At 43.0% G+C, this 19,870-nt stretch overlaps 1 protein-coding gene across 1 annotated transcript in view; it reads right to left on the minus strand.

Moving 5' to 3' along the window:
- Positions 1-827: 827 nt before the first annotated feature.
- TXNRD3 (thioredoxin reductase 3) overlaps positions 828-19,870 on the minus strand; it is a 54,432-nt gene continuing 35,389 nt past the window's right edge. The window contains exons 14-16 of the mRNA XM_058725765.1: positions 4,265-4,360; positions 1,813-1,947; positions 828-1,601 (exon numbers count right to left, since the gene is read on the minus strand). Coding sequence (XP_058581748.1) covers positions 1,539-1,601; positions 1,813-1,947; positions 4,265-4,360 — 294 coding nt within the window. The 3' untranslated portion in view covers positions 828-1,538. The remainder of the gene's footprint in view (positions 1,602-1,812; positions 1,948-4,264; positions 4,361-19,870) is intronic.

Here is a 19,870-nt window from a genome sequence, read left to right on the forward strand (position 1 = left end):
TGATCAATCAACAACCCCCCATCCTCACTTCCAATGGAAATTAATAGCATCTTCCCCCTTTTCACTGCTATTCCCACCTCAGTTACAGCAACAACGACACCCTGCCTTACTTTACAGGCAGTTATATTTATATCTTTCTCTTCCTAATAAAAAAAAAGCAACTCATCGACCAGATCCTCTGTCAGGTCATTGGGTCCCTGTCCTCACTCCAGCCTTGTCTACTCCCTGCCTCCAGAGAGGGGGCCAAAATGTTCATCTACACATGGTGTTTCCCATCTTAAAATTTTTCTTTTAAATTTTTAACAAATGTTTGTTTATTTTTGAGAGAGAGAGAGAGAGAGACAGAGCATGAGCGGGGGAGGGGCAGAGAGAGAGGGAGACATGGAATCTGAAGCAGGCTACAGGCTCTGAGCTGTCAGCACAGAGTGCGACGCGGGGCTCGAACTCAAAAGCAACGAGATCATGACCTAGGCTGAAGTCGGACACTTAACTGACTGAGCCACCCAGGCGCCCCTTAAAATTTTTATTTTAAAACATATGCACAACTGTCCAATCCTGTGACAGTGGGCTCATGGCTGACGTCCTGTTCAAGAGAGCACTGCCTGCATCCCCTGTGTTGGGCTGCTCCGTGATGTGCTCCCCAAGAAAACAACAGATTTTCCACAAGGGCCTTGGATAGGCCCCCACTTCAAGGGCCTTTTAGATGCCACCAGGTGTGCAGATTCAAATGGAGTCTCCTACCACCAAACTCACTTACTGCATTTGACCACAATTAGATACGGACTGAATCCTTTTCAACAGTTTCAAATTAGCTATATTTCACATAATCCAGTATTGAAAACTTTTTAATATTACTCTTAAGATCAAGGTGGAGAAGAAATTAGAGCATGCCTCTGACAGGAGATGCTAATAAGTGAGGACTCCAAGGTTGTTGCCACCGGGAACCAGGACAGGGCGAGGCACGAGGCAGGGGTCTGACGGTGGGTAAAGTGTAGGTAAGACTGAAACCTACATAGCGGGCACGAGTTTCTACTCACGCACCCGGGCCCCGCAGCCAGCTCCTCGAAGGCATTTCCAGGACACCCCCCATCAGCCACCATGCGGAATCCCAGGCCCATGTACTGAAGGCTCGCTATGTTGTAGTCCGTTTTGTAAGTCAGAAGATACTTTCATGGGAACCACGAAGCCAGGGGATAAAACCGGCAGCCACCAGAAAAGCTAACTTGGATCCATTGTGCGCTTGCAAGGTCCCTCAGAGGGAAACTCGATTCTGACATGGAAGACCGTCGGCCTTAGCTCACCTCACATCGGGCTCCGAGCTAAGACGTCAAGGAGGCAGCCTACCTGCCTCTCCCAGCCAGCCGAGGCCGCGGAGCACACGCCCGCTGCTGTCTGGTCTCCTCGTCTTTCCCATCTCCATGCTGGTCCCGCGCAAGAGAGCAGGTGCATCAGCACGGACTCACTGTACTGGAGGGCATTCTTATCTGTGACAGGAATGGGGATGGGACAAGGAAAACCGAACAGCAGCGGGGCTAGCCTCAGCAGCCTTTCTGAGTGATGTCCAGTCCCGACGACTTGGTGATTTCCAAAGTTGTAAACACCTGTTCGAAAGGAAGAATGCCAAACACATTCATATTTAGCCATCGATGTTTCTGTATTGCTTTTAAGAAAGCACATTTTGAATAGTACATCGACGTTAACCTTTAAAATATGCAAAGCAGTTACTAATACAAAATCTTTCTGACAATGTGCTTTATAGTTTTTCAAATGACACCAGTTGAAATCAATAAACACACAACCCTATCTCCGTACCTCACCACATGTGGGATGAATTCCAATGGTGTCATCGAGTAGCTGTTTTGTGAGCCCACATTTCATTGCAGCTGCAAATCCTTGGGTGACCTCACCAGCATTTGGTCCAAGAACATGGAATCCTATCACCCGATACTTTAATATGCAAGCATAAGAAAGAGAAGCCCTGTCAGTTAATGGTCTGAACAGGAATCTATTTATTGCAAGTTCACAGTTAACATTTACAGCATCTACTACAGAAAAAGAACTCTAATGCTGAAAGCAGAGAACATTATCATGAAACTGAACCACTGTAAGAATCTGTTAAATGAGCCAGTAAATGCACATCCAGAGTTAATTTGCACTCAAATTTACTAGAACAAGCAATTTACCCACTGCATGAAGGAGTTCATTAGTATGATGTAAATTTCCAAATTATGCTGAGATAGTGCTAAACAGCAACATAACAAATCTGAATTAAAGTCCAACGCTAGAATAATTCTAAGACAGCAGGTTACCCTGCTCCTAACATAACTAAGCAGAGATCAAGGAGTGGCCAGCACAGGGCTTTGCCCAGTCCTGCGTGTAGGGAGGGGCACGAGCAGACCCACCAAGACAGGAAGCAAGATTCAAACTGTCCTTTGGCCGATGTTTTTTTCATCAGACTCTTCTCTTCAATAGTGACCGTGAACAACAGATAAGGAGAGAGAAGGCAGAAGGGTCTCTGCACACCAAATCTGGAGAAAGTGCAAAGAGCATGCGATCTCCTGCACATCTACTGGTGGATGGTCACAGAAGGCGGCGTTTCTCAGGGGGCAGGCCGTCAGAGGCAACGGGAGTGGGGGTGAGGAGTGGACTTCCCAGGGCCCCACGGAACTGGGGATCTCTGAGATGGTGCATTGCGCAGCAAAGTGGGGAAGGGGGAGCAGCCCAGAGCGACAAGAGACGTCCGACGGAAATCTCCACTTATAAATGAAAACGAAGACAGGTCTGTGAAAGGGAAAACCTTGTTCACAATTTTCACCATACAGCCACAGTAAGGGAGCAAGTACGAGGGCCATATTCTAGAAACAGCAATTTGGGAAGGAGTAAAAGGAGGGGCAGGGGACAGAGCAGAAGGCGTCCAAAGAGGGGTCGACAGACCTTGAAATTCTGCCCCAGGTCCAGCAGTCAGAAACCACAGGCGGCTCCCGGCTTCAGCAGGGGCTCTACCAACGTGACCCCAATCCCACTCACGTAGGCAGCAGTGGCGCGTGCAGACCATCTCTGCCTGCTCCCTTGGGAAAGGCCACCCACCGGTGGCAGGACAGTAAGCTCCATCACTCACATCCAGAGTCACAACAAGCACCACACAACTACCACCGCCCCCGGGCGCACGGCAGTGAATGTGTCACAGCCCCGGGGTGTTTCTGGAGACTTTTGACCAGCATCCCCCTCACCGCCCTGCACACCTCTGCAAGGACCAAGGGACTAAGTTCTGGAGTTCTGGCTGACTTCACCTCAGGCACTGGGGCACATGCGAACTGGCCATGAGCCTGTGACACCTGTTTTCTGTTATGCTGAGAACCAGATGGATCCAGACACGTGGACTTAAACAAGAAGATGATGGTTACTTTGTAAACTTCGTACAAACATCACTTGTTGCTGTTCCTATTTATCTAATTTTGTTTTCTCTCCAAGATTATAAATTCTTAAAAAGGGAGAGACCAAGTCCTACTGCCTTCTGCACTCAGCCTTCTTTATTTATAAGTCGTAAATAAACTGCTTTCAGTTATCAATTCCAACTCATCTCTGGTAACAGGGAAGAGACTCCAATGGCCGGCTCTCCACCTGACAGATTCTTCTTTAATGAAAGCCTTCATTAGGAATCAGTTAATTAACTAGTTTTCAGGGGCGCCTGGGTGGCTCAGTTGGTTAAGTGTCTAACTTTGGCTCAGGTCATGATCTCGCTCACGGTTCATGAGTTCGAGCCCCGCGTCGGGCTCTGTGCTGACGGCTCAGAGCCTGGAGCCTGCTTCGGATTCTGTGTCTCCCTCTCTCTCTGCTCCACCCCCTCTCAAGCTCTGTCTCTCAAAAATAAATACACATTAAAAAAATTTTTTTTAATTACCTAGTTTTCACTTCATGCAAGCATTGCTTTCTAAATGCTTCTGATACACGTCCAGCTTATAAACTGCACAGAAACACACACATCCTACATTTTATTCGTTGATGACCAAAACTTTCATAGATCCTCTGGTTCTACACTGCCAAATTAGACAGCTCTGGAAAGAGACAACTTTCAGTGATTTTGTTTTTCTGAAGGTATTAGTGAGCCACTTGTTCAGCCTCTACAGATACATCAACGGGGTAACCGTTGGAAGGATTTCTGCCTTGCCCTGAAAGCCATCTTTAAAGACGATTCAAACCCAATCCTAGATTAAAAGCTACAGTTTAAAATGACGGCTTTTTAGCCTCCAAGCGTATTACGTACATTGTCGAATTTATTGCAAATTATCTTTGCGTAGCAAGTATTGTTGTCCCTGCCAGCCACCGTCCACTCGAGAGGCCAGAAGAAGGTATGATACACCTGCAAGACATGGGAGACAGAGGCCAAGGTTAGTGTCTGTGAAAGCCACTCCCTGATATGTTCCTCAATGATATAAAGACGATAATGTCTGTAGCAGCTTTCAGAAAGTTCAAGGTTCACTTTGCAACAACGCGGATGGAACTAGACGGTATTATGCTAAACGAAATTAGTTGGAGAAAGACAAATATCATATGACTTCACTCATATGAGGACTTTAAGATAAAAAAACAGATGAACATAAGGGAAGGGAAGCAAAAATAATATAGAAACAGGGAGGGAGACAAACACAAGAGACTCTTAAATATAGAGAACAAACTGAGGGTTGCTGGAGGGGTTGTGGGAGGGGAGATGGGCTAAATGGGTAAGTGGCATTAAGGAGGACACTTGTTGGGATGAGCATGGGGTGTTATACACAGGGGATGAATCACTGGAATCTACTCCCGAAATCATTATTGCTCTATATGCTAACTTGGATATAAATTAAAAATAAATAATAATTTTTAAAAAAAGTAATTGCAAGTTTGATGATCTCAACTTTGTGTCTGATGGGAGCACCTGGGCCACAGCTCCTAAAATACCAACTACACAAGTGTGTGGGCCTCTTCCCCCGCCCCCCCCCCCACCTTGGCTCAGCTGTTAGTCCAGAAAAATCTCCTAATTAACTAAACTCAATTTTCAAACATTGATAGCATCCTACTCACCAGGGCAATGCAGCAGGCCCTGGTCACCTGAGAAGGTAAATAAAGACTTCGATTCTGCTTCAGTGAATTTACAGCCTGCCTACAAGGTTCACAGCCACCCCAAATGTAGGAAAAACAGAAGAAATGAAATCGTCCCAGCTGCTCAAGGATATTCAGAACACAACCTCTGCTCCTTGAGAGCCGTCACTCCAAGCACTCTGCGCGCACCTCTAAGGTTCCCCCATCCGGCTCGGTCAGCGAGGAACCAGGACGAGGACCACATGCCCTGCTCTCACAGGGGCTATGTCTCCCCAGCCTGTTCCTTCTAATCGCTCCATACAGAAGGTGATGGATTATCATCAGCTGTCAGGATAAGAAATGTATTCCCGAGTAAAATGCACAATGGAAGGATTTAAGTACGGATTCTTTGTCCTTTAATAGGATGACGTATTTTATATTTTGAATAAAGTCTTTAGTGTTTTTATAAAAATGATATAAGGTTATCATAATAATGCAGTGCAGAAAGTCACTAAGTGAGAAAAAACAAAACAAAACAAATCCATCTCCCAGAAATAACTATTTTAAATGCTAGGGAAGTATCAACTGTTGGTGCACAAGTAATAATAATGAAATTTTTATTTGAAAGATATTGAACATAGTTATTTGTAATAAAAAATGTTAGATTTGGGGGGCTTGGGGGGCTCAGTCAGTTAAGCATCCGACTTCGGTTCAGGTCACGATCTCACAGTTTGTGTATCTGAGCCCCACGTCAGGCTCTGTGTCTGACAGCTCAGAGCCTGGAGCCTGCTTTGGATTCTGTGTCTCCTCCTCTCTCTGCCCCTCCCCCGCTCATGCTCTGTGTCTCTCTCTCTATAATAAATAAACGTTAAAAATAAAATAAATAAAAAACGTTAGACTTAACTTGTATCTAACAGAAGAAAACACCTCTCCCACACATTTTATGTATTTATTTAAAAATTTTTTAATGTTTATTTTTTTATTGTTTTTTAAATTTTTTTAACGTTTTATTTATTTTTGAGACAGAGAGAGACAGAGCATGAATGGGGGAGGGTCAGAGACAGAGGGAGACACAGAATCCGAAACAGGCTCCAGGCTCTGAGCTGTCAGCACAGAGCCTGACGCGGGGCTCGAACTCACAGACTGTGAGATCATGACCTGAGCCGAAGTCGGACGCTTAACCGACTGAGCCACCCAGGCGCCCCAACATTTATTTTATTTTTGAGAGAGAGAGACAGATAGAATGCGAGCAGGGGAGGGGCTGAGAGAGAGGGAGACACAGAATCCCAAGCAGACTCCAGGCTCCGAGCTGTCAGACACAGAGCCCGACGTGGGGCTCGCACTCACAAACCGTGAGATCATGACCTGAGCCGAAGTCAGATGTCCAACCGACTGAGCCACCCAGGCGCCCCATTTTATTATTTTTTTAATGTTTATTTATTTTGAGAGAGAGCATGTGTGCATGCAAGAATGTGAGGGGGAGGGGCAGAGAGAGTGAGAGAGTAAGAGCGAGAAAGAGAGAGAGAGAGGGAGAGAATCCCAAGCAGGCTCCGCGCCATCAGCACAGAGCCTGACGCCGGGCTTGATCTCATGAACTGTGAGAGCATGACCTGAGCCAAAATCAAGAGGAAATCAAGTGTCTAATGCTCAACCGAGCCACCTAGGCACCCCTCCCGCGTATTCTATCACAAACTTTTCAATCTCTGTGGCTATCTGGAAGAAAAGATAAATGTTTCATAACCTCAAGATAGTAGCTCCTAAAATATAGGCTGAGAAGAGAGACGATGAAAACTCTGGGGTTTTAAACAAGATTTGCCCAACTGCACGCTTGTTTCTGATTCGTCCTATGCCGCCCGCTGTAGGGATTACGGGGGTGTGCACTGACGCGTCCCACTGCCCTCTCGTTCTTTCTCGGGTTTTTGCTCCGTTTTTTTCCTTTTAGTACTTTGAAGATTTTTATTTTATTTAAGTCTTTGGTCCTCCTGGTTCAAAGCGGGTGTGAAGTATGGATCTAACTTTACTTTTCTCTTGAATGGCCGTCCACTTATTCCAACACCCTTAAATAATTTAAGATAAAACACCACCTTTACCATGCATGAATTCTTCTAAGCATCCAAATCAATTTCTGGGTTTCATATTCTGTTCCACTCATCTTTCCATCCATCTGTATGTCACTATGGCATGATTTTAATTACTGTGCTGTATGATCAAGTTTAATATCTAGTAGGCTCATCTCCCTGCTCCTCTCCTTATTCAGAATCTGTTATTGCTTTTCCCTTTTAAGTTTTACTTTTTTATCAAATTATGCACAGTTATTAGGCATGATTAAAAAAATTTTTTTAATGTTTATTTATTTTTGAAGGGGAGAGAGAGCATGAGCAGGGGAGGGGCAGAGAGCAAGGGAGACACAGAATCTGAAGCTGCCTCCAGGCTCTGAACTGTCAGCATAGAGGCCGATTCGGGGCTCGAACTCATTAGCTGTGAGCTCATGACCTGAGCTGAAACCAAGAGTTGGACGCATAACCAGCTGAGCCGCCCAGGCGCCCCAGGCATGATTTTTGACACACTCTCTCTGCCCCCGTGCCCATATCAATCAATCAGAGGCAACCACTTTTTCACTTCTTTTATTTTATTTCCCTCCTTGTTTCCAAATAAAATGTTTCTGTTGCTATTCCTTGAGTTTTCTATTTTAGGCTTTATTTACTGACTTGCCTCTACTGAAGAGGAGGACTTAACTCCCTTTCTTCCCCAGCCCCTACCACTCACTGGACATCCTTCCTGTCCCACGCTCCACCCTCCCTCCTCCCAATTACAGTTATATTCGCAGCTAGATCAGTATCGTACTTCCTTTACTAGGTAAAGCTGTTCATGGACAACTGGATATTCACATGCAGAAGAATGAAGTGGGATCGCTACTGTGCATCATATGCAAAAATTAACTCAAAATGGATCAAAGATCTAGGTGTAAAAGCCAAAAGTTTTTATAAAACTCTTAGAAGAAAACAAAAGTATAAATTTTCATGACTTTGGATTGGGCAATAGTTTATTCAATGTGGTATCAAAGACAAACAAAACAAGATGAACTGGATTTCATCAAAATGAAAGGCTTTTGAGCTTTAAATAATTTTTTTAATGTTTATTTATTTTTGAGAGAGAGAGAGAGACAGAGCATAAGTGGGGATAGGGCTGAGACAGAGGGAGGGGCAGAGAGAGAGGCAGACACAGAATCCAAAGCAGGCTCCAGACTCTGAGTTGTCAGCACAGAGCCCGACACGGCGCTCGAACCCATGAACCATGAGACCATGACCTGAGCTGAAGATGGACACTTAACCAACTGACCACCTAGGTGCCCCAAAGACTTTTGAGCTTTAAAGGAAACTATCAAGAGTCAAAAGACAACGCACAGAATGGGTGAGAGTTTTTATAAATCATCTCTCTGGAATGAGACCTGTATGTAGAACATACAAAGAACTCTTAGAACTCAACAATAAAAAGACAACCCAATTTTTAAAAGGGCAAAGGATCTGGGCACCTAGGTGGCTCAGTCGGTTAAGCGTCCAACTGCAGCTCAGGTCATGATCTCCTGGTTCATGGATTTGAGCCCCACGTCGGGCTCTGTGCTGACAGCTCGGAGCCTGGAGCCTGCTTCACATTTTCTATCTCCTTCTCTCTCTGCCCCTGCCCCACTTGTGCTCTGTCTCTGTCAAAAATAAATGTAAATAAGATAGATGGATGGATAGATAGATAGATAGATAGATAGATAGATAGATAAAAGGGCAAAGGATCTAAATAGACATTTGTCCAAAAAAAAAGATACACAAATAGCCATTAAGGCCATAACATGATTCCCAATATCAACAGTCATCAGGCAAATGCAAATGGAAACCAAGAAGAGACACCACTAGATTGATGTATTAGTTTCCCAGTGCTGCTCTCACCAATTACCACACACTTGGTGGCTTAAAACAAAAGATGTTTATATTCTTACAGTTCTGAAGGCCAGAAATCTGAAATCAAGGTATCTGTGGGGCCAGGCTCCTTGCAAAGGTTCCAAAAGGAGGATTCCTTGCCTCTTTCAGCTTCTGACATCTCCAGGTGTTTCTTGGCTTCGGCTGCTTAATTCCAACCTCTGCTTCTGTTTTCACTTGGCCTTCTCTTCTGTCTTATAGGGACACTTGTCCTTGGGTATGGGGCCCACCCGGAAAATCCAGGATGATCTCACCTCAGGATTCTTCCTTCACTTAATTCCGCCTGCAAAGACCCTTTTTCCAAATAAGGTCACCTGCACAGCTTCCAGGGGAATGGGCTGTAGACATATCTTTTTGGGAGTCACCATTCAACCCACTACAGAGAGCTATCATCAAAAAAGACCACAACAAACGTTGGTGAACCTGTGGAGAAACTGGAACCCTCACACGTGGGTGCTGAGAATGTAAAATTGTGCAGCCACCTTGGAAAACAGTCTGCCAGTTCCTCAAAACATACGGTTAACCTGTGACTCAGTAATTCTACTCTTAGGTATATACTCAAGAGAACGGGCAGCATTATGTCCACACAAGAACGTGTGCAGGAATGCTCATGGCGGCTCTCTCAGCCAAAGGGGGAAACAATCCACATGCCTGTCGACTGGCGAATGGATAAATAAAATGTGGTATTATCCGTATATAATGGATTGTTGTTCAGCCAGGACAAGAGATGAAGCACGGATACTGACACAGCAAGGATGAACTTTGGAAACTAGCGGGTGCTAAGAAAAAGAAGCCAGTCACAGAAAACCACATACTGAATGATTTCACTTCCAGGAAATGCCCACAAGAAGCAAATCTAGAGACTGAAAGGAGATTAATGATTGCCTCAAGCCACTGGTAAGGGGATGGAGGAAAACAGGGAGCAATTGCCAATGGGTACAGGACTTCTCTTCGGGATGATAAAAATGTTCCAAAATTGACTGTGGTAATGGTGACCCAACTCTGAAGTCTAAAATCCATTAAACTGCACACTTTAAGTGGTTGATTATATGGTACAGGACTTACATCTCAGTAAAGGTATTTAAAAAAATTAAGTATTCACATCTGAGTCACATGGTAAAACTATGGTTATTTTACTCTCATGAACTTTTAATTGCCATGGAATTAAAGAGTATCTTGTTTTGCCATAGATTTGATATTCCCTGGACCAACCCTAATTTATCCCAAATCTTTTATTTTTAATTTTTTAAGCCTTATTTATTTTTGAGAGAGAGTGTGTGTGAGAGTGGGAGGAACAGAGAGAGGAGGGAGGAACACAGAGAGGGAGTCACAGAATCCAAAGCGGGCTCCAGGCTCTGAGCTGTCAGCACAGAGCCTGACGCGGGGCTCGAACCCAAGAACTGTGAGATCATGACCTGAGCTGAAGTTGGATGCTAAACCGACTGAGCCACCCAGGCGTCCCTACTGCAATGGTTTTTAAACTTCCCTTTTGGATAGCTCATCTTAAGTACACAGCAATACAACTGATTTTTCTGTGTTTTCATGCCCTGCAACTTTGCTCAGTTAAATTCATTTAGTTCTGTTATGGGCGGAAATTAAGTCACACCCTCAAAACAAAGCTGTATTTTGACATCCTAACTCCTAATGCTCCAGAATGTAAACACATTTGGATAGGGTCTTTAAAGAGGTAAAGTGAGGTCATTAGGGTGGCCCTAATCCAGTATAACTATGTCCTTATAAGATCAGGAAATTAGGACACAGACACTCAGAGGGAAGATGATGTGAACACACCGGGAAAAGACAGCCATGTACAAACCAAGGAGGGGGGGCCTGGAATATTCTTCCCTCATGGCCCACAGAGAAAACCAACTCTGTGGACACCTTGGTGTCAGATTTCTAGCCTCCAGAACCAAGAAAATAAAAATTGGTCTTTCATATATAGCCTTTATCATGTTAATGAAACTCCTAATTCCTACTTTGTTTTTTTTATCATGAGTGTTAAATTTTGTCAAGTGCTTTTTTTTTCTTCATCAAAATGATTGTGTTTTCTCTTCTTTCTATTAGTAGGGTACTGACTGACTTTCACATGTTAAACCATTCTTGCATTCTTTTTTTAAAATTTTAAAAAGTGTTTATTCACTTTGAGAGAGAGAGAGAGAGAGAGAGAGAACAGGCATGAGCAGGAGAGGGGCAGAGCAAGAGGGAGAGAGAGAATCCCAAGCAGGCTCTACACTGTCAGCACAGAATCCAATGCAGGGCTCAAACCCATGAACCACGAGATCACAACCTGAGCCAAAACCAAGAATCGGGCACTTAACCAACTGAGCCACCCAGGGACCCCAAACCATCCTTGCATTCTGGGAATAAATACTACCTAGTTTTGACACAGTCCTTTTAATATGCTGTTTAAATTGATTTGCTAGAATTTTGAGGATTTTTGCATTAATATTCATAAAGAATTTTATCTGTACTTAATTTTTTTTAACACTTATTTATTTTGAGAGAGAAAAAGAGAGAGAGAGAGATAGCATGAATGAGGGAAGGGGCAAACAGAGAGAGGAGAGAGAGAATCCCAAGCATACTCCAGGCTGCCACATAGAACCTGATGAGGGGCTCAAACTCATGAACTGTGTGATCACGACCTGAGCTAAAATCAAGAGATGGACATTTAACTGACTGAGCCACGCAGGCATCCCTTATCTATGCTTTTTTGTAGTGGAAATGCCCATGGTGGAAGGGTAGTGGTGGCCTCATGTAAAGTTAGAAAATTATTCTTCTTTAAATGTTTGGTAGAATTCACCAGCAAAGCAATCTGGTTCTGGGATTTTGTTTGTTGAGAGGTTTTTTGATTCGCCATTGATCCGTCACCTTCCTAGTTGCTTTCTTTTTCCTCATGACTTAGCTTTTCCTGTTTATACAGTGTATCTAGGAATGGAACAGTTTCTCTAGGTATCCAATTTGCTGGTATAAAATTGTTCACAGTATTCTTCTATAATTAAAAAGGATAATTTCTGTAAAGTAAGAATATTCTCACTTTCATTTATGATTTCAGATATTCAAGTCTTTTTTCCTAGCCAATCTACTAAGTTTGTCATTTCTGTTGACCTTTTTTCATAGTTTTCCTTCTGTTACTGATTTTTAGTTTCATTACTGTGATGAGAAGAGACACTTTGTACGACTCTAATCTTACAATTTATTAAGACTTGTCTTCTGCTCTAACAGCTGCTTTATCCTGGAGAAGTTTCATTTGCACTTGAGAAGAAGGTGTATTCTGCTGTTGTTGGGTGGGGTGTCCTAACGTATGTTAGGTCTCATTGGTTTATAGGTGTTCAAGTACCCACTTCCTTCCCCTGTCTGGTTGTCTGGTCCATTATTGAAGAAAGGGTATTTTAAAGTCTCCAGCTATTACTGTAGAAATATCTATTTATCTTTCTGACAATTTTGTTTTCATATATTTTTGGGCTGTATATGTTTATACCTGTTTCATATTTTAGCTGTATTCAATTTTTAAAAATGTTTTAATGTTTATTTTTGAGAGAGAGAATTAAAGAGAGTGTGAGTGCAGGAGGGTCAGAGAGAGAGGGAGACACATTATACCACAGGCTCCAGGCTCTGAGCTGCCAGCACAGAGCCTGATGTGGGGCTCAAACTCACAAACCATGAGATCATGACCTGAGCCAAAGTCGGGACGCTTAATCGACTGAGCTACCCAGGAGCCCCGCTGTATTGAATTAAAAAAAGTTTTCTTTTAATATTTATTTATTTTTGAGAGAGAGAGCATGAGTGGGGGAGGGACAGAAAGAGGGAGGGACAGAAAGAGGGAGACACAGTATCTGAAACAGGCTCCCGGCTCTGAGCTGTCAGCACAGAGCCTGATGCAGGGGTCGAACTCAGGAACAGTGAGATCATGACCTAGGCTGAAGTCAGATGCTTAACCAACTGAGCCACCCAAGCGCCCCTACTGTATTGAGTTTTTAAATCAATATATAAATCCTTTCTCTACTGTAAACTTTTTCTTTTTTCTAATGTTTTATTTTAGTTTTGAGGGAGAGAGACAGAGTGTGAATGGGGGAGGGACAGAGAGCGAAGGAGACACAGAATGTGAAGCAGGCTCCAGGCTCTGAGCTGTTAGCACAGAGCTCCACACAGGGCTCGAACCCACGAACTGTGAGATCATGACCTGAGTCGAAGTCTGATGCTTAACTGACTGAGCTACCCAGTGCCCCTCAATTGTAACCTTTTTAATTTAAATTATATTTTGTCTGATAATAATAATAATAATAAAGCTCACTTTTTGTTATTATTTGCATAGAATATCTTTTTCTATCCTTAACTTTCAATCTATATCTTTATATCCACAGAAAGTCTCTTTAAACAACATATAGAGATCCTATTTTTTTAATGTTTTATTTTTTTTGAGAGAGAGAGAAAGAGAGAGAGAGAGAGAGAGAGAGAGAGAGAGAGAGTAAGTGGGGGAGGGGCAGAGAGAGAGGGGGATAGAGGACCCGAAGCAGGCTCTGAGCTTTCAGCCATGAAACTGATGTGGGGCTCAAACTCCAGAACTGTGAGATCATGACTTGAGCTGATGTCAGATGCTCAACCCACTCAGCCACCCAGACGCTCCTAGATCCTATTTTTTAAGTCAAATCTGACAAACTGTCTTTTAATAGCACACCTTCATCCATTTACTTTTAACATGATTACTGATAAAGGAGAATTTAGTTTTGTGTATATCTGCTGTAGGTCTTATATGGGTTTCACGCCTTTCACTCCTTAATTCCTCTACTCTTGCCTTTTTTGTACTTAGTTTATTTTTTGTAGTGCACCATTTTGACTGCCTTATTCTTTCCTTTTTGGTATATTTAAAGTTATTATCATAGTAGTTACCTTGGGAATTACAATTAACACTTGAAATTTATAATAATCTTGTTGGAATAATACCTACTTAGTTGCAATAGTATGCAAACATTCTGCTTCTATATACCTCCATCCCCCCCACCTTTTATATTCTTACTGTCACAAGACACATTTTATACAATGCATGCTCATTAACTTGGATTTATAATTATGTTTGCTACATTTTCCTTTTAAATCACACAGCCAAAAGAGAGAAGTTACAAACCAAACCAAAAGTGCAGTAACACAGGTTAGTAACACCTTAGTAACACCTAAGAAGTTATCTTTGCTAGTGTTCTTTGACTTTTCCGATAGCTTCTAGTGTCCTTTCATTTCTGTCTGAAGGAGTCTTTACAGCATTTCTTTAGGGCAGGTCTCCTAGTAAATTTACTCAGTTTTTATTTTTCTGGAAATATCCTAATATCCTTCATTTCTGGGGGCGCCTGGGTGGCTCAGTCAGTGAAGCGCCGACTCTTGATTTCAGCTCAGGTCATGATCTCATGGTTTGGGAGTTCAAGCCCTGCATCGTGCTCTGCTCTGATGTTGCGGAGCCTGCTGTGGATCCTGTCTCCCTCTCTCTCTCTCTCTGCCCCTCCCCTGCTTGCACTATCTCTCTCTTTCTCAAAATAAATAAATTAATTAAAAAATATATATATCCTGGGGCGCCTGGGTGGCTCAGTCGGCTAAGCATCCGACTTCGGCTCAGGTCATGATCTTGCGGTTTGTGAGTTCGAGCCCCGCGTCGGGCTCTGTGCTAACAGCTCAGAGCCTGGAGCCTGCTTCGGATTCTGTGTCTCCCTCTCTCTCTGCCCCTCCCCTGCTCACGCTCTCTCTCAAAAATAAATAAATGTAAGAAAAAAAAATTTATAAAAAAAATATATATCCTTCATTTCTGAAGGACAGATTTGCCAGATACAGAAGTCTTGGATGATAGTTTTCTTTCTGGACTTTAACTATTTCACCCCACTGTCTTCCAGCCTCCGTTGTTATGAAAAATCAGCCGTTTACCCTGTGAAAGACCTTTTCATATGAAGAGTTGCTTCCCTCTGGCTGCTTTTAAAACTCGCTCTTTTTCTTAGGGTTCGAACAATTTGATTGTAGTTGTCAGCATGGATCTCTGAGATTACCCTGCTTGGTTGTGTAGGTTGACTATTTCATCAAATCTGGGAAGTTTTGCCCATTACTTCCTCAGATATTTCTTCTGCCTCTTATTCTCTCCCGTCTCCTACTGGGAGTCTTTTAAGGCATAGGCTAGCATGCTTCACGCTGTCCCACTCGTCTCTTGGGATTTCTTCATTTTTCTCCATTCCTTTTTCTTTCTGCTGTGCAGACTGTAATTTCAATGGTCTTATTTTCAAGTTCATTGATGCTTTCTTCTGCATACTTACATATATGCTGCTGAACCCTTCGAGCGAGTATTTCAATTCAGTTATTGTACTTTCAGCTCCAGGATTTCTTCTTGGTTCTTTTTCATAATTTCTATCTCTGGAATGATATTTTGTTCAGACACTGTTCTCCTGATTTCCTTAGTTATTTGTCCACAGTTTCCTTTAGCTCACTGAATATATTTAACATTGATTTAATAGTCAATTTAATGTCTTTGACTAATAATTCGAAAGTCTGGGCTTCTTCTGGAACAGTTTCTGTCAAACTCTTTTTTCCTTTTCTGGGTTTTTTTTCCCCCCTTTGGTAGGTTGTTACTAGTTAAACTGTGTCCTCCCAAAAATTCATAAGTTGAAGTCCTAGCCCACGGTATCTTAGTATGTGATCAAATAGGGTCAATGTATGTGTAATTAGTTAAGATGAGGTCATTCTAGAGTAGGGTGGTTCCCATAATCCACTGTGACTGGTGTCCTTGTGAAAAAGGAAAGTTTTAGATAATCTCACACACAAATGGGAATCCCAAGGAAAGGTAAGATCTACAAGCCAAGGAATGACAAAGACTGCCAGCAAAACACCAAAACTAGGAAAGAGGGATGGAACAGATTCTCCCTCACAGAAATCAAATGGAAACAACCCTGTCAACACCTTGATGGTGGACTTCTAACCTCTAGAACTGTGAGTCAATAGAATTTTGTGGTTTAAACCCCAATTTGTGGTACTTTGTTATGGTAGTCCTGGCAAACGAATATATGCTGTGTTTTTTCCCTTAAGCCTGGACATTCTGAGTATTAGAATATGGTACCTGGAAATTATATATTTCCACACCTCAGAGATGGCTAGGGTTTCTTGCTTGTTGAGGGCTATAGTTATCCACATATGACTTTTCCAAACTGTTTTTGCATACTATATGTTCATTGTTGTGGTTTCTGTTCCACTGTCTCGGAGGTCAGCCAGGGACCTGATAAAGATGTCCTTAAATGTCTGACTCCCAAAAAGGGGAGGGGGGGAGAGAAGGGAGTATTCTCTCTTGAAGTTCCACTGCAGCAGGGAAGCCACTTCAGCTTGTGGAGGTTGGTGCCGAACCCTCAGCCATCAGAAGCAAGGATCAGCAGTCAAAACACCGCCCCAATTTCTGGAGGACAAGGTCCTTACTGCCCACTCTGGCACCAGCCAGCTGCACCAGGCACAGAGGCCACCAACCCAGCAGCTACCCACCATGGTGCTGGCTCTGTGGGATGTCAGCCATTAGGAAAACACAGAAACCCACCACAGATCCCTAGACTCATCCTCAAGTTCTCCTCTGGGCACTGAAAGTACACAACTAGGCTCGAGGGTTCCAAAAGAATTGCTTCAACCATTTCCCACCAGTTCAGATGTTGTCTCAGTGAAGGGATGGATTCCTGCTTCGCCATTTTCCATAACATCACTGTTGTCCATCCATCTTTATCGTTGGGTAGTAGTCCCTGGTATGGATGTACCGCCTTTTGTCTAACCATTCATCTGCTGAAGAATATTTGTTTTTTTCCCAACTTGGAGCTATTATGAATAAAGCTGCTACAAAATTCACGTATACATGTTAAGACTGCATTCCTTTGGGATAAATGCCCATCCAATTGGGTTTTTTAAATTTCTGCTATCACCTCTTGCATTTATAACAGGTGTCTGTTGGTTCTCTTAATGTTACTTCTGAAAGATGTCCTAGTCTCTGTTCATGAGTGTAATACATTATTCCTGTGCATAGGTACAGTCTGTTTCTTGCAAGTTTGATAACCTTTGATTGCTCATATTAAATGCTGGGAATTAAAAAGATGTTTGACTTTGGGGGTGATAGAACTGTGTTTTATCTTGATTCTAATGACGGTTTCAACTGTTTGAACTCATAAAACTGTACACACACACAATAAATCTTCATTTTTCTTTAAGTAAATTATGCCTCAATTAAAGATATTTTTCAAAGTTTGAAAGCTTTGAGTTCATGTTTACAGCAAACTGAATCTGAACTTTACTGTCCAATTATCTAACAGGGAAGTTTATTTGGGGACCTTTATTCAGTATCTTCAGGTCATTCTCAATGGGCTTGTCAGAGTCCCTGGAGAAATCAGACTCTACCAACCTCTGGCCAGACAAGGGTGACAGGTGGTTGCCAGAGTTCCGGGAGCTCAGTGGGAGGAACTGTATTTGCTCATTTCAAGACTGTGCTGGGATAACGCCCACATCTTCATTTGATCCCAATGCCCCCAGTCAAGAGGATTTGGTTTTATCTATCTCCAGAAAATAACCGTCCAGGTATTTACCAGTGTGTGGAAAGTGCTCTGTAGAGTGTCAGGGAGGTGAGAGCCTCACTCTTTTTTAAATGGGCTTTCTGATGATGTCAGCTGGCCCCTCCAAGTCCCTCCCAGAAGTACATGGCATTCCTAATTTTTGAGGCTTGATGACTCTGATGAGAAGTGAAGTGGTTTCTTGACTTTCCCAATACCTGTTTTTAACCTTTTTTTTTTTTTTACCACTCATCTATCTCCTTTTTCCCCCCAAATCTCATTGCTGTTTCTCTCCTTTACTATCCCCCTATCCTTGAGAGATTATTTTTATTTTTTTTTTATTTTTTATTTTTTTAATTTTTTTTTTTCAACGTTTTTTATTTATTTTTGGGACAGAGAGAGACAGAGCATGAACGGGGGAGGGGCAGAGAGAGAGGGAGACACAGAATCGGAAACAGGCTCCAGGCTCTGAGCCATCAGCCCAGAGCCTGACGCGAGGCTCGAACTCACGGACCGCGAGATCGTGACCTGGCTGAAGTCGGACGCTTAACCGACTGCGCCACCCAGGCGCCCCGAGAGATTATTTTTAAAAGCAGATCCCTTTCCCTCCACATCACTCTATTGTCTTTGGCACTGAATGTCCTTATAAAAAAGCCTGGGGCCAGGTTGGTTCATTGGCCTTGTGAATGACTAGCTTACCTAGAACATGTTTGTGTCAATCGTGCTACATCAGTTTCTCCCAGAAAATGGCATGTCATTTCAATCTTCAAATTCAGTCATTCTTTAATATTAGGATGCTTTCTTCTGTCACATTTCCGAATACCACTTCTGGACCACTTGTCAGATTTTCCACTGCAAGGTGTGAATTATATTTACGTTGGCTCATCCTTGTTTATGCATATCTATCATCCGTATCTCAACCCTTCCTATGTGATGAACTTTATTCTCAGTCATCTGCTTCTTTTGGTTCCAAGGTATTTGGTAGCTCAGCGATAGAGTGGTTTTTTTTTTTCTTCTTCTTCTTTTTTTTTTTTTTTTTTTTTTTAACGTTTATTTATTTTTGAGACAGAGAGAGACAGGGGATGAACATGGGAGGGGCAGAGAGAGAGGGAGACACAGAATCTGAAACAGGCTCCAGGCTCTGAGCGGTCAGCACAGAGCCCAACGTGGGGCTCGAACTCAGGGACTGTGAGATCATGACCTGAGCCGAAGTCAGACGCTTAACCGACCAAGCCACCTAGGCGCCCCGATAGAGTGGTTTTTGTTTGTTTGTTTCTTTGTTTTTTCAGTATATGAAATTTATTGTCAAATTGGTTTCCATACAACACCCAGTGCTCATCCCAAAAGGTGCCCTCCTCAATACCCATCACCCACCCTCCCCTCCCTCCCACCCCCCATCAACCCTCAGTTTGTTCTCAGTTTTTAACAGTCTCTTATGCTTTGGCCGATAGAGTAGTTTTGATGGTCAACATGACCTTAACAGTCAGTACAGATCTTACTCCCCTGCTCCCTCGTTCCACATAACACATATTCAGTAGGAAGAGAGTGGGCTGCTTCACCCAGGAGAAACCCCGATATCTCTTTCTTTCTCATTTCTATCTCTTCTCCTAAGTGGCAGTATCAGGAATGGAATCACTGCACTGGGGGAAAAACATACAGTTTCTTTTTATCTGTCTCCTTTAGGTAATAATTTCCCTAGTGTTGGCAGGGGTGCTTAGCCTCACCTTTTCCATATCATAGTAATAAGCAAGGGGAACTAGAAGCTTACAGATTGTGCCATAAATATGGTGAGTTTTTAGAACAAACCGTAGACCAGTGTGACTGGACCATTATAAGCAGGACAGACAGCAACGCGAATGGCCTGATTACATGATGCCTCTTCTTACAAACAGTGAGGAGTTCAGATAGTATTTTCTGAACACCGGGAAATCATCAAAAAGCCTTACGCTGGGAAAGGGCATAACTGATTTATTTATATATATATATATTTTTTTAATATTTATTTATTTTTGAGACAGAGAGAGACAGAGCATGAATGGGGGAGGGTCAGAGAGAAAGGGAGACACAGAATCTGAAACAGGCTCCAGGCTCTGAGCTGTCAGCACAGAGCCCGATGAGGGGCTCGAACTCACGGACCGCGAGATCATGACCTGAGCCGAAGTCGGATGCTTAACCGACTGAGCCACCCAGGCGCCCCTGATCTATATTTTTAAAAAGCTCTTCTGGTTGATGTGTGATGACCAGGTTGGTGTGGACTAAGAGTGAGCTGAACGCAGGGAGAACAGGAGATGATGATGGACTGACATA

The sequence above is a fragment of the Neofelis nebulosa genome, chromosome 4, assembly GCF_028018385.1.
Source record: "Neofelis nebulosa isolate mNeoNeb1 chromosome 4, mNeoNeb1.pri, whole genome shotgun sequence".
NCBI classification, from domain to species: domain Eukaryota; kingdom Metazoa; phylum Chordata; class Mammalia; order Carnivora; family Felidae; genus Neofelis; species Neofelis nebulosa.